This window comes from Macaca thibetana, chromosome 3, assembly GCF_024542745.1.
Source record: "Macaca thibetana thibetana isolate TM-01 chromosome 3, ASM2454274v1, whole genome shotgun sequence".
In the NCBI taxonomy this organism is placed as follows: Eukaryota; Metazoa; Chordata; class Mammalia; order Primates; family Cercopithecidae; genus Macaca; species Macaca thibetana.
In genome coordinates this window covers 7,186,931-7,199,833 of record NC_065580.1, presented here as the reverse complement: position 1 = coordinate 7,199,833, position 12,903 = coordinate 7,186,931, and the positions used below count along the sequence as shown (strand labels likewise).

The window sequence follows — 12,903 nt, the reverse complement described above, 5'->3', positions numbered from 1 at the left end:
TGTTTACCTGTCTCAATTTTTCTGTATCTGCTTGGGCCATATTCACAGTATTCTGTGTATCAGTTACTCCTGAAGTTGGCACAGGTCCAGGAAGCTGGGAGACACCAGAGAACTGCTGGCCTTGGGAGTGCATTGGAGAGTTTGAAGATGCACAGAAGCTCCCCTCTGACCCAGGCCTTGGCTGATCAGCAACATCATGGGCAGCTTGACTGGTTCCAAAAGAGTCCGACTGAGATCTTGGAGTCACCGGAGGCTGATCATAGGGATCACGGGCAGCAGATGGGGAAACACGGCTAAATGTGTCTGAAAGGCCAGGTCCAGGGGGCCTAGGTGTCTGGGAACATGTATCGGGTGGCCTTACTAACGGGCCAGGTAAAGCTGGTCCTCGGTTTTGTGCTGCTTGCAGGAAAGGATCCTGATTTGGCATGAGGACTGGTCTTGTCATTGAGGACCTAGTAAAACCCTCTGAAATCCTTGGCCTTGGTGTTGCTGGTGGCTGAGAGTAAGGGACAGATATTCCAGGTCTTGGTGTTCCGGGAGGATGAGCATATGGATCAGAATGCCTCTGATTAGTTACAGATGTAACAAACAAGTCCGTCTGTGTAGATGGTCTTGGGGTTGGGGGCTGCTGACTATATGGGTCAACAGTAGCAGGCCGGGGAGTTCCAGGAGGTTGAGAGTAAGGGTCTGTATTAGACCTAGCTGTTCCTGAAGATTGGGAATAAGAATCTACAACAGGTCGTGGAGTTCCTGGGGGCTGGGAGTATGGGTCCTGAGATGTTGGCCTTGATATGGTTCCAGGCTGGGAAAAAGCCCTTGAAGGATGGGCAAAAGATTCATTCATTGTTGGATGTGGGGTTAGGGGAGGCTGACTATATGGATCATTTGACTGATTATGAGAAAAATTATCTATAGGTCTTGGTGTCAAAGCAGGCCTTTCATAAGGGTCAATAGACAATCGCCTTGATGCCTGTGACACTGATCCATAAGGATCCTGAGAGGATGGAGGAGGTTGCATTGGAGTCTTAAAAGGTCCAGGACCACTATCAAGAGGTGCAGGTGTCAACAAGGGTCGTGCATATGGGTCAGGTATCCGTTGTCTTTGAAACACATCTGCCCTAGGAGATGGTTTAGTAAAGTGATCATTGGTTCCAGCTGCTACAGGGCCTTTTGCAGTTTGTTCTGAAACTACAGGAGACCGGGAGAGGCCCAAGGATTTGGGAAATTGATCTGTCATCACAGGCCTAGGTGTGTCTGGAGGTTTTGCATAGGGGTCATTATTTGTCATGGAGGAAGAACATAAATCTCTGACTGGGGATGGCCTATTTGCTGTTGTCTCATTCATTTGAAGGGGCCTAGATACCGATGATAAAGGTGTACAGTTTTCCACTGGTGCAGCAGAATTTCTTCTGGAAAAACTATGGCCCACAGGAGGTGGTCGAGGGGTACCAACCATTTTTGCATACGGATCCATTGGAGATGGTGGTCGTGAGTTGGAGGACCCAGGTGAAAACACTTGTGGTGAAGGTGGCTGAGAAGTCTGAGCCTGAGAAAGACCCTCCTGAATGGGAATCCGGGATGGGGCTGGAGGAGGAGGTGGAGCTTGTGGTTTTACAAACACATCATCTGATGTAGATGTAGGGGTACTGGGTGGCTGTTTTGTAAACAGTTCTTTATGGAATGACTGTGCAGGAGACATATTTCCATTGCCAGGCTGAGGTGTCAAGGGACTCTGTATCCCACTACTTGGTGTATCTGAACCAGACTGCACCAGAAGATGCTGAGAACCAAACTGCTGTTGTTGCTGCTGCTGCTGCTCATTTTTCACCTGTTCAAGTTTCTGTGTGGCTTCAATTTTAGCTTGCTGCTTACTTTTCTGACGCATTTGCTATTAAAATAGAAAGAAAAAGCAATCACATTTAGGTTAAGGAAGAAAACTACCATCATGGGGGGAAAAAGCAACAGAAAGTTAATTTGTTTGATGTCAGCAGCTACCAGATTGCTCCCATATTAGATTATGAATTCCTGAAGAAGAGAAATTACTCATCATGGCATGTTCCATTTGTGCCTAGGGCAGTATATTGTTTATAATATTTCAATAAACTTCCCAAATCAATTTAAATATATTTTACTGAAAAGAGAAACAAGTCTATCCTTAATCAAATTTTCATGGTCTAAGAACTATATTCTAAAATAATAATGCAAAGACCTCCCTCTCAAAACATAAAAATGCAACTTCAAAAAGTAGATTATCCAAAAATTCCATACCTGTCTAAATTTCCATTCCTGTTCATGTTCTGATTCTCTTTGCTTTAATGGATCTTTAAAAAGCTCTGAATCAATACGAGAGCTGGGATCGATGCTATCTTGCTGTTGCTGCCTTTTCATGGAATCATTTGACATCTGTACTTTATTAATGCGTAAAGCAGCTCTGTTATCTCTGGCTTTTTGCTTTGACAAAAGAAGACAAAAAATATTCACCAGATTATGTTAAACGTTTTAAGGAATAAAATAAAACTATCATGAACTTTCTCAAATAAAAGAAAAAAAGTCAGGTAAAATGCTGAAATACTTACGGCACCTCCCAAAAAAGGATCTGGACACTAACTCGTCTTCTCTCTTTACAGTGCACAGTATCTATCAGTTGAGGATATAATCCTCTCTATGTATTTGAATTAAGCTTAAAGATCCCAGGTGTGATTTAATATTTTAGCTCCTAGTTTTCTTAATACATCCTTAGAAATCACGTCTCCTTCAATTTAGAAAGAAGGGGCTGGGGCCAGGCATGGTGGCTCATGCTCTAAATCCCAGCACTTTGGGACGCCAAGGCAGGTGGAGCGCCTGAGGCCAGGTGTTCAAGACCAGCCTGACCAACATGGTGAAACCCCCACCTCCACTAAAAATACAAAACTAGGCCGGGCGCAGTGGATCACGCCTGTAATCTCAGTACTTTGGTAGGCTGGGGCGGGTGGATCACCTGAGGTCTGAGGTCAGGAGTTCAAGACCAGCCTGAACAATATGGAGACACCCTGTCTCTACTAAAAATACAAAATTAGCCAGGTATGGTGGCACATGCCTGTAATCCCAGCTACTCGGGAGGTTGAGGCAGGAGAATCACTTGAACCCGGGAGGCGGAGGTTGTGGTGAGCCAAGATCGCATGGTTGCACTCCAGCCTGGGCAACAAGAGCAAAACTCTGTCTCAAAAAAAAAAAAAAAATCAGCCGGGCATAGTGGCACATGCCTGTAATCCCAGCTTCTTGGGAGGCTGAGGCAGGAGAATCGCTTGAATCTGGAAGGCAGAGGTTGCAGTGAGCCGAGATCGCACCATTGCACTCCAGCCTGGGCAACAACAGTGAAGCTCCATCTCAAAAAAAAAAAAATTTTTTAGAAAAAAAGAAAATATCCAATCAGTCTTTAAAAAAAAAAAAAAAAAAAAAAAAAAACTGGATATTTGAAACGTATCGTTAATGAAATCATTTAAAAATTTAAAAAATTCTGTCATTACCTAATTAAAGTCAAGATAAAACAGAGCATATCAATACATCTATATATATATGTGATAGAGCATATACACACATATATGCTCTATTCAAAATAATCACTGTAACTGAAAATATGCGCACTGGGGAACAAGCTGGAAAACAACTATATATATTTTCCAACAATAATACACATTTAATATGCTTTAAAATGAAAGCAAGGACTTGGTTCCAGCTGACAATCTTAATTTGGCTCTTTGGGAGAAAATAATTTACCATATGAACTGCGAATCTTATAAAATTACCTAATAGTTCATGGCAAAGATCATGTGTCAAAAACTCTTTAAAGATGTCTAAATATTTCTCTTTGAAGATGCACAGATTCGCTATGAAACCTAACAAGAAAAGAGGTGACTGTGGAAGACACTGAGGCATGCCGCTCTCCAAATTGAGTACAGCTGTCCCTCTGTATCCATGGACTATTGGTTCCAGGATTCCCTGCAGATACCAAAATCCACAGATGCTCAAGCCCCTTATAGAAAATGTCATAGTATTTGCATATAACCTACACATATCCTCCTGTATACTTTTCTCCTTTTTTATTTTTTGACATAGCAGGGTCTTGTTCTGTCACCTAGGCTGGAATGCAGTGGCGCAATTTTGGCTCACTGAAGCCTCAACCCCTCAAATCTCTCAAGTAGCTGAGACTACACAGGCATGCGCCATCATACCCAGCTAATTTTTTCATTTTTTTATAGAGACGAGGTCTTGGCTATGTTGCCCAGGCGGGTCTTAAACTACTGGGCTCAAGCCATCTGCCCACCTTGGCCTCTCAAAGTGCTGGAACTACAGGTGTGGGCCACTGTGCCTGGCCCCTCCTGTATACTTTAAGTCATCTTTAGATTACTTGCAATACTTAACACAATATAAATGTTATGTAAATCGTTGTTATACTATATTGTTTAAAAAACAATGACAAGGAAAAGAGTCTGTACAACTTCAGTATAGATGTTTTTCTAAAATATTTATCTATGGTTGGTTGAATCCACATATATAGAACTCATGGCTACAGACTGCCAACGGTACCTCGACTGAAGAGATAAAACAATTTTGAAGTGAAATGAATTCATCCTGCCCCCTATAATAGCTGATTTTCAATCTTCAACATTTTGGTTCTGTTAACTTGCTTATAAAAATGTCACACTCTCTATTAAGACATAAGGAGTTAGAAAATCACTGTAAAAATAAAGTTGCTTGTTGTACAGGTACTAAAAAGCATTTTCTGAAATGGAAATTTGTTTTTTTATTAACCTAATACAAATAAGGTTCAAGCATTGTATTTAAATATTTAAAAGATAGGAGTTTCTTAAAATACCACATATGGTGCTCTTTCCTGTGAGCTTGCTTTTCTCCACAATTTGGCAATTTGCTTCACTCTAGTAGTCCAATCTGTAACAAAAGAACAGAGTATAACAGTTTCTCAGAGTCATGCTAATGACATGCTGTAATAAAAAATGTTGATGAACTGCTGACAGTTAATCTTATTCAGGCCGTATTCTCATGAGGTAGTAGACCTATATTAAGTTCTTTACAAAGAACAAAGATGCTGGCATACTGTAGGCCAAACAAATGTTTTCTAAATGAAGTGTTGCCTCATTAACAACCTAGCTTGTAAAGTTGGGAAGTTTTTTTTTAGATTCAAGGGACAAAGTAGCAAAAATGTAAGCCAAACACAATAAATTCCCTCTGGTGGTAAGATACCACCAGAAACAAAATGTAAGTTTGTAAAACATCTGCGCTAAACAGAAGTCTATCAATTTGACCTACCAGAAGTAAACAAAGTCATTAATAAGCATCTCACTAGCATTTGCGGACAAACATATGGAAAAGTAATCAGTTCAATCCATTTCTATGAAATTCAGTGTCATGATGGTATACAAAATGAAGATGCTTGGCTACGATCAACAGTTAACGATAAGATAAATATAGAAATTATTTATTCCACATTACAAAAAGAAAGCAAGCTTCCAAAAAGCCAATGAAAATGAAAAATCAGTTCATAGACCAACAGCTTTAACACAGTATTTCATGAGGTTCTTGAATCACAAGTAAAATTATTAAAGAAAAACACTTTTAAAAAAGTTATAGCTCTGCTGTAAGGACAATTTGTGCTGACACAAAATGACAACATACCCATATATGTTCATAAACAGCAAATGTAAGCATGGAAAGAAAGTGGCTGAAGAATGGGACACTGCCTTCACAGGTCTCCCTGCATCAAACCATTGATTTCTATTGTTGGATAAAAAGCATTTCATTTATTACAATACATAAGGAATAAAGTACCATGAAGACGCCAATCCAAAAAGGTACCTAAAAACCAGGGGTCATCCAAATGAAAAGTCACTTCCAGGTACCCCTCTAGTAATTTAAGAGTTTGTGTACTGATAGATAGCTGGGAAACAATTGCAAAACTGAGTCTGAATAACTTTTTCAATCCTGGTTTGTCTGACACCATGAACTCAAAATAATAAAACTGCATTGCTTGCATATATTCAATAATTTACATCTCATTAATCCAAATGTCTCATTCACTGGTTAATCAGAATTTTCACAAACTGTACTATTATTTTATCATCTGCTTTTTTCAAGAGGCAGTGGTAATAGCTGGACAGTCAGGGAAGGTGAGGGGAGAAGAAGGGAAGACAATATTGAATTCGTTTCCTATAAACACTACTTAGAATTCACTGATTTAGCCTAGCAATATTTTTGATTAAATGATAGTTTGGGTTTTAGAAATTTTTGAAGAATCACATAACACTGATTTCCACATATTAATAAGCACTGCTAGGAGCTGAAAAACTGACCATTTCATTAATTGAAACTAACTTTTGGGAAATATGAGAATGGATGCACGGTCTAGGACAAAGTAAACATGCTAGATGTTTCTAGATATCTAGGGAATCTTCATATTGTGGGTCATCATAGATGAAAATTAGTTAAGTTACCTCTCTATTGCAGGTAAAAAAAAAAGTTATTGCACATGTGACAAGTTGGTAAAATAGATAGAAATAATATATTCATGACTTACCAGGGAATTCTTCCTTTAAGTTGGGGAAATTAATATTGGTGTACAGAACCGGTGCAACTGTGGCCATTTCACCCAGAGCCTCCTCTTTCTCCCACTTAAGCGTGCTTCTCTGAGCATTCGACAGTGTGTCATTTTCTCCTTCCACAGTGGGAGCTGATGATGTCCAAGAGTTGTTAGGATCACTTGCCATTGGATTAAAGGCTGAATTTTTATCCCTGGGAAAAAATAAATATCTTCACTTTATAAACATAAAATAACTTTTTAATATATGTCCAAGTACAGCTTTCATTAAAACCTATTACAAAATAGTTAAAAGTAACATGTTTATAGCAAAAGCCACAATAAATGCAACTTACAATAATATCATACACAATCATTTAAGCAGACTAATTTATATATAAAGCAAACAGAAATTAGTGCAATTTAAGTTTCCATAGAAAATAAGGCTTGTACCTGGCATCAGGATAAGGGGATTGTGCAATTGCAGAGAAAGTTCCCAGGCCGCTTCCAGGTGGCAAAGAATTATGTGGGAGATGAGGACTGGGTCCAATAAGGCCATTCATGAGTGGCATCCGTGAAAAAACATCTTAACAGAAAAAAATAATTCCGTTTGCATAATATTCATAAATAACAAGGAGCTGAAGTAAAGTTGACCCTTGAACAACATGGTTTTTAATTGCATGGGTCCACATAAACACAAACTTTTTTCAAACTGAATGCGGATGGAAAACACAGTGAAACCCATGCATAGAGAGGACCAACTTTTCTTGTATGCCAGGTTCCACAGGGCCAACATTTGACTTCTGTATTCTCAGATTTTGGTTATACCTGGGGGTCCTGGAACCAAACCCGCAAGTATAGAAGAGATGCTTGTACTTCTAAATCAAAATCTTTAATGCAATTTAAAAGTAGGATTTTTTTCAGTATTATATAATACTTAAAGAGTCACTTTTGGCTACAAGATTTTGAAATATGATCTCTACAGCTGTGATCCTCTATTTCATTATTGTGTACTAGAAATAGCAAGTGTCCTGGAGTCCAAAAGCCTGGGGTGTGAACCTCAATTTTACCTGTTAGAAGCAGAATCAATTTCTATTTCTGTAAACTGCAGGTATTCTGTTATTTGGGTTAATTGAGATAATGTATGTACAGCTCTGAACATAGTTCCTGGTATGGAGTAACTATTCGATACATATTAACTCCTAAAAAATGAATGAATCACAGCAAATGCTAGTAAGTTTTATCAAATATTCTTTCTCTTCATTAAAAATTTACAAACAGATGTTTCTTATATTTTATTCCTGTTCCTCTTAATACAAAAAACCATCTATGATTCTTTTATTCTTTTTTTTTTTTTTTTGAGATGGAGTCTCACTCAGTCACCCAGGCTGGAGTGCAGTGGTAAGATCTCAGCTCACTGCCACCTCCACCTCCCAGGTTCAAGCAATTCTGCCTCAGCCTCCTGAGTAGTTGGAATCACAGGCACCTGCCACCATGCCCAGCTAATTTTTGTATTTTTAGTGGAGGTGCAGTTTCACCATTTTGGCCAAGCTGATCTCCAACTCCCGCCTCAAGTGATCCACCCGCCTCAGCCTTCCAAAGTGCTGGGATTACAGGTGTGAGCCATTGTGTCCACCCCATCTGTGATTCTTAAACTGATACTTTCTCTAAATAGTTTTGAGTAAGCAATATATCTATCACTATCAATCAGATGATTATTGCTAAAAATATATACACTCCGGTTTTGGCTTAATTTTTATAACTTACAGTTCAGCCCCCAAATGTATTTGAATTCTCATTCGAGCTTATTCACAAACATCAAATACCTTATCGTTTTCTTTCTAAATAGACATTAGGCAAATAATAAGACCATCTCATGTTTCTTTACAACACTACTTTAAGCATGTAACTTCAATCCTTATTGTGAAAGTCTACTTGTCTAAACTATTTGGAAATATGCCAACTGTCCATATTGGAGCAGTTTCCAGAAAAAAGAAAGAACAACAACAAAAACTTTGTGTGCCTTCAAAAAGCCCTCCAATTAAACTTGATGATTTGTGGAAATACACAAAGCCTCTGTTAATTGTTGCAACACTTAGAGCTATACTATTACAGGAGATCCACATCACCAATTAATTACACAAATGGCAATACGGAGTTGACTAATACTTGGTATAACTAGAGAATTCCTAACCTGATCACCTGATTTTTTATCTAATGTCACTCCATGAGATTAAAAGTCTCATAAACGTACACTGTCCAATGCGTAATGGTCTTTCACCTAAACCACATCATGTGAATGTTACAACACTAAAGACTACATAGCTCCAGTGTGTATGTGCAGATACTAAGGACGATCACCGACAAGTTTAAAAGATTTTGTCTCAAAGACTTCCTAGAACTCTCTGACTTCCACAAAGGGGCTTATGTTACTAAATACCACAGCTGGGTCCACCGGATCAGGTTTTCACAATGACAAATGTCTCATGACACTTACATTTACTCCAAGGATTAAAGGGCAAGATTTCTGCTTTTTTTCAAACTAGAATACTACATCTATTTTCAACTTCAGTGAAAAGCAGGTTCCATTAAGGCGGGGGTCCCCAACTCTGGGGCCATAGACTGGTACCAGTCCATAGCCTGTTAGGAACCCGGCCACACAGTAGGTGAACAGCGGGCAAGTGACCATTACGGCCTGAGTTCCACATCCTGTCAGATCAGCAGCAGCATTAGATTCTCATAGGAGCATGAACCCGATCAGTGGCAGCGTTAGATTCTCACAGGGGCGTGAACCCTGTTGTGAAGTGTGCATGCGAGCGTGTTCCTATGAGAATCTAATGCCTCATGATCTGAGGTGGAACAGTTGCATCGCAAATCCATTCCCCAACCCACCAACCTGGGTTTGTGAAAAAACTGTCTTCCTTGAAACTGGTCCCTGGTGCCAAAAAGGCTGGGGACCACTGCATTAAGGAATGTGGAATTTTAATAAACAATATTGAATGTCTTTCATGTAATTAGGAGAAACAAGAGTTTATTGGCAAGGAGAATGTGATCCATACTGTAGCCATCTATCAGTGCCATCTACTGTAACTACAATATTACCATGTTGAAACTTTCCCAATAATATTAGCTATTATTTGTTAAGTACTTTATGCTATGCTAAGCAGTCTTAAAAGCTTTACAGCTTCACGAAAACCCATTGAAATAGGTTATTATGTTCAGCTCCATTTAAGCAAAGAGGACCCACAGAAATTAAATAATTTGTTCAAGGACAAACAAGTAAAAGCAAAGTATTTCATCTTATTTTATTCAAGAAGTGGTCTTTTTTTTTTCCACCATATCTACCCAAACTAGTCATATTAGTTTATAAAAGTTCAAACGCTACTTCACAACTTTTACATAAAGGGACTTCAAGTTACTCTACCTCAATCTTGAAAATTCTATTCTCTACTTTCTGAACTTTATTACCATCAGATAATAAAGCATATTACATATTACATAATAACATATTACACTTTGCCTCCCCTTTCTCATCAATTCTACTGAAGTTACTCCACTGAAGATTACCAACAACCTTCCCATGGTCCAATGAAACAACGTTTTTCAAGTACTCACCTTACTTAACTGTACAACCTGTCTCTAATGATCATTCATTTCCAAGATCCTATACCTCTCACTCAATGTCTCAAATCTCTCACTACTTTTTTTACTTTCACCTAAACTTTAAAAGGAAGAACGATAAGAAACATGTAATGTGCACACCTAATATAAATCAGATGAGTTAAGCATATACTTAATTACATTTAATTAAAAAGCACTGCTCGAGATTCTATACTCTACTGGCAGTATATTCTCTTAATAAATCTCATCCTTCCCACATCTGCAATTAGCATAATTACACAGATAATTCCTACATTTTCATCCATCTCCTTGACTAACTGCAACTGCCTGTAAGTCAGAATAGTGTATATGTCCCATTTCTACCAACCTAAAAGAGGTCTAAAACTAAATTCACTAGACCTCCACTACCTTCTACCAGCACACACACTAAGTCTTTGTTCCATCTTTCATGATTATCCTCTGGGCCCCTGGTTTATACATAGTCTAATTCACTTTAATTTCCCCCTTTCCTCACACCTTATATCCATTCAGTAGCACAGTCCTACTTGTTCTAATGTCATTTTCTCTCGTATCTATTCCTTCCTTTCAATCAGCACCGAAGTATCTTTACATGGAACCTACTTTTTAACTTAGTCTCAACCACAATAACCTCATTAGTACTCTTCTTGTCCCAAATTTATTCCCAATATTGATACCAGAGCTACCTTAGCAAAACATGTAAGTGATCAGATCACACCACTGGTGTGAGGTCTTCAAAGGCTCTTAGAAGCCTGTAGGGAAAGGGCCAGCTGCCTCTGCCTATTTCTCATAGCCCTTTACAATCAGCACCAATGTCCACTTCTAGTTTTGCTTCCTTAAACAATGCCCACTCCCTTTGCTCTGGAGAATGTTAAAGTTGCCATATTGAATAACTATGTGTCACCCTATATGTAACTTGATCATGCTTTGCCCTTACATTAGAACTACTATTCTTTCAAACAAGAACAATGAAATCTTAGTGATTCATAAGGCTGTACTATTCTGTACTATACTACACATTAGTTGTATACCTGAAAGTCTACATTATTAGCATTACAAACTCCTAATGGTAAGCAGCCTTATTCACCTTGTATCACACATTAACACCTTGCAAAAAAAAAAAAAAAAAAAAAAAAAAGAAAAAGAAAAAGAAGTCATCCTCTCAAGACCTTTTAAAAATGAGACTGCACAATGAAGTGATTTTCATAATGACTATAAGATGTTTTTAATAAAGAAATACATCTCTGATTTTTAAAATATGCACTTTCAGTTCAGAAAACATAAAGACAGGTCATTTTTATAAGTTGAAAAGAGAAATACTGAATAGTTCTTAATCATTAAAAAAGCATATGGGGGCAAGGCATGGTGGCTCACGCCTGTAATCCCAGCACTTTGGGAGGCCTAAGAGGATGGATCACAAGGTCAGGAGTTTAAGACCAGCCTGACCAAGATGGTGAAATCCTATCGCTACTAAAAATAAAAACAATTAGCTGGGCATGGTGGCAGGCACCTGTAATCCCAGCTACTAGGGAGGCTGAGGCAGGAGAATCACTTGAACTTGGAGGGCAGAGGTTGCAGTAAGCCGAGATCGCACCACTGCACTCCCGCCTGGGTGATAGAGTGAGACTCCATCTCAGAAGAAAAAAAAAAAAGCATATGGGAACAATTAAGGCAAGAAGTAGTTATGATGAGTATAATACCCACATGTAAATCACATGTTGAACCTAGCAAAATTCAAGGTAAATTTATGTTTAGACGCTAAACTGGTAAAAACTCAAATATTTCCATTATGTGCATTATGTAATTTTTCATGTATATACAAAGTTGTTAGTAAAGGTTATAAATTATTCACACACTTTAGCACTTATACAGGAAAAGGATAAGATTCATGTTATTCAATTCAGGATATAGTCATGAGGTAGTGACAACAGGATACAGAGAAATGTTCCTATGCTCAAATCACCAAAAATATATACTAGCTGGGCACAGAGGTCCACGCCTGTAATCCCAGCACTTAGGGAGGCCGAGGTGGGAGGATCACTGGAACCCAGGAGTTCTAGACTGGTCCGGGCAACAAAGTGAGACCCCTATCTCTGCAAAAAATCAAAAAATTAGCCAGGCATGGTGGTGTGTGCCTGTGGTCACAGTTACACGGGAGGTTGAGGACAGGAGGATTGCTTGAGCCCAGGAGATCGTGGCTGCCGTGGATTGCGTTCATACCACTGCCTGTCAGCCTGGGTGACAGAGAGAGACCCTGTCTCAAAACAAAACAAAACTACATATAGAGTTATATACATGCCACCATGCAACTCCATTAACTCCTTCCTATAGGAGATTCCCATACCTGTAACCAATTTCCCTATCTACTCATACAGACCTTAATCCTAGGCTATCAAATTTCAGCTCTACAGAAAACGGGAGAAATTGGTAGCTAGTTATAAGTAGGCAGAAGAGAAATGAACAAAATAGGCAAACGTCCACAAAATTTCAGTGTCTACATGGATAGAAAGGCCACTGATTTATTATGAAAGTATGTACTGAACACATACTCTGTGGCAGGGCATATAAGCAAGACATGTATGACCCTAGCCTTTAAAGAGCTTACAATCCAAAGGGAAGACCTTAATTACCCAAACAGGTATTATATTTGTGACATGTGCTACAAATGAAAAACATGGGGTAGGGTGGTAACC

The 12,903-nt window shown here is 38.8% G+C and overlaps 1 protein-coding gene across 27 annotated transcripts in view; it reads right to left on the bottom strand.

Moving 5' to 3' along the window:
• The window catches only part of KMT2C (lysine methyltransferase 2C), a 302,450-nt gene that overhangs the window by 46,954 nt on the left and 242,593 nt on the right, over nt 1-12,903 (bottom strand). For all 27 annotated transcript variants that reach the window (XR_007724532.1, XR_007724542.1, XR_007724544.1 and 24 more), the window contains 5 exons: nt 7,025-7,157; nt 6,572-6,786; nt 4,856-4,929; nt 2,269-2,451; nt 8-1,888 (listed from right to left, as the gene is read on the bottom strand). Coding sequence is in view for 1 of the 27 variants with exons in the window: in XM_050785764.1 (XP_050641721.1) it covers nt 8-1,888; nt 2,269-2,451; nt 4,856-4,929; nt 6,572-6,786; nt 7,025-7,157 (2,486 nt within the window). In the remaining 26 variants the exon portion in view is untranslated. The remainder of the gene's footprint in view (nt 1-7; nt 1,889-2,268; nt 2,452-4,855; nt 4,930-6,571; nt 6,787-7,024; nt 7,158-12,903) is intronic.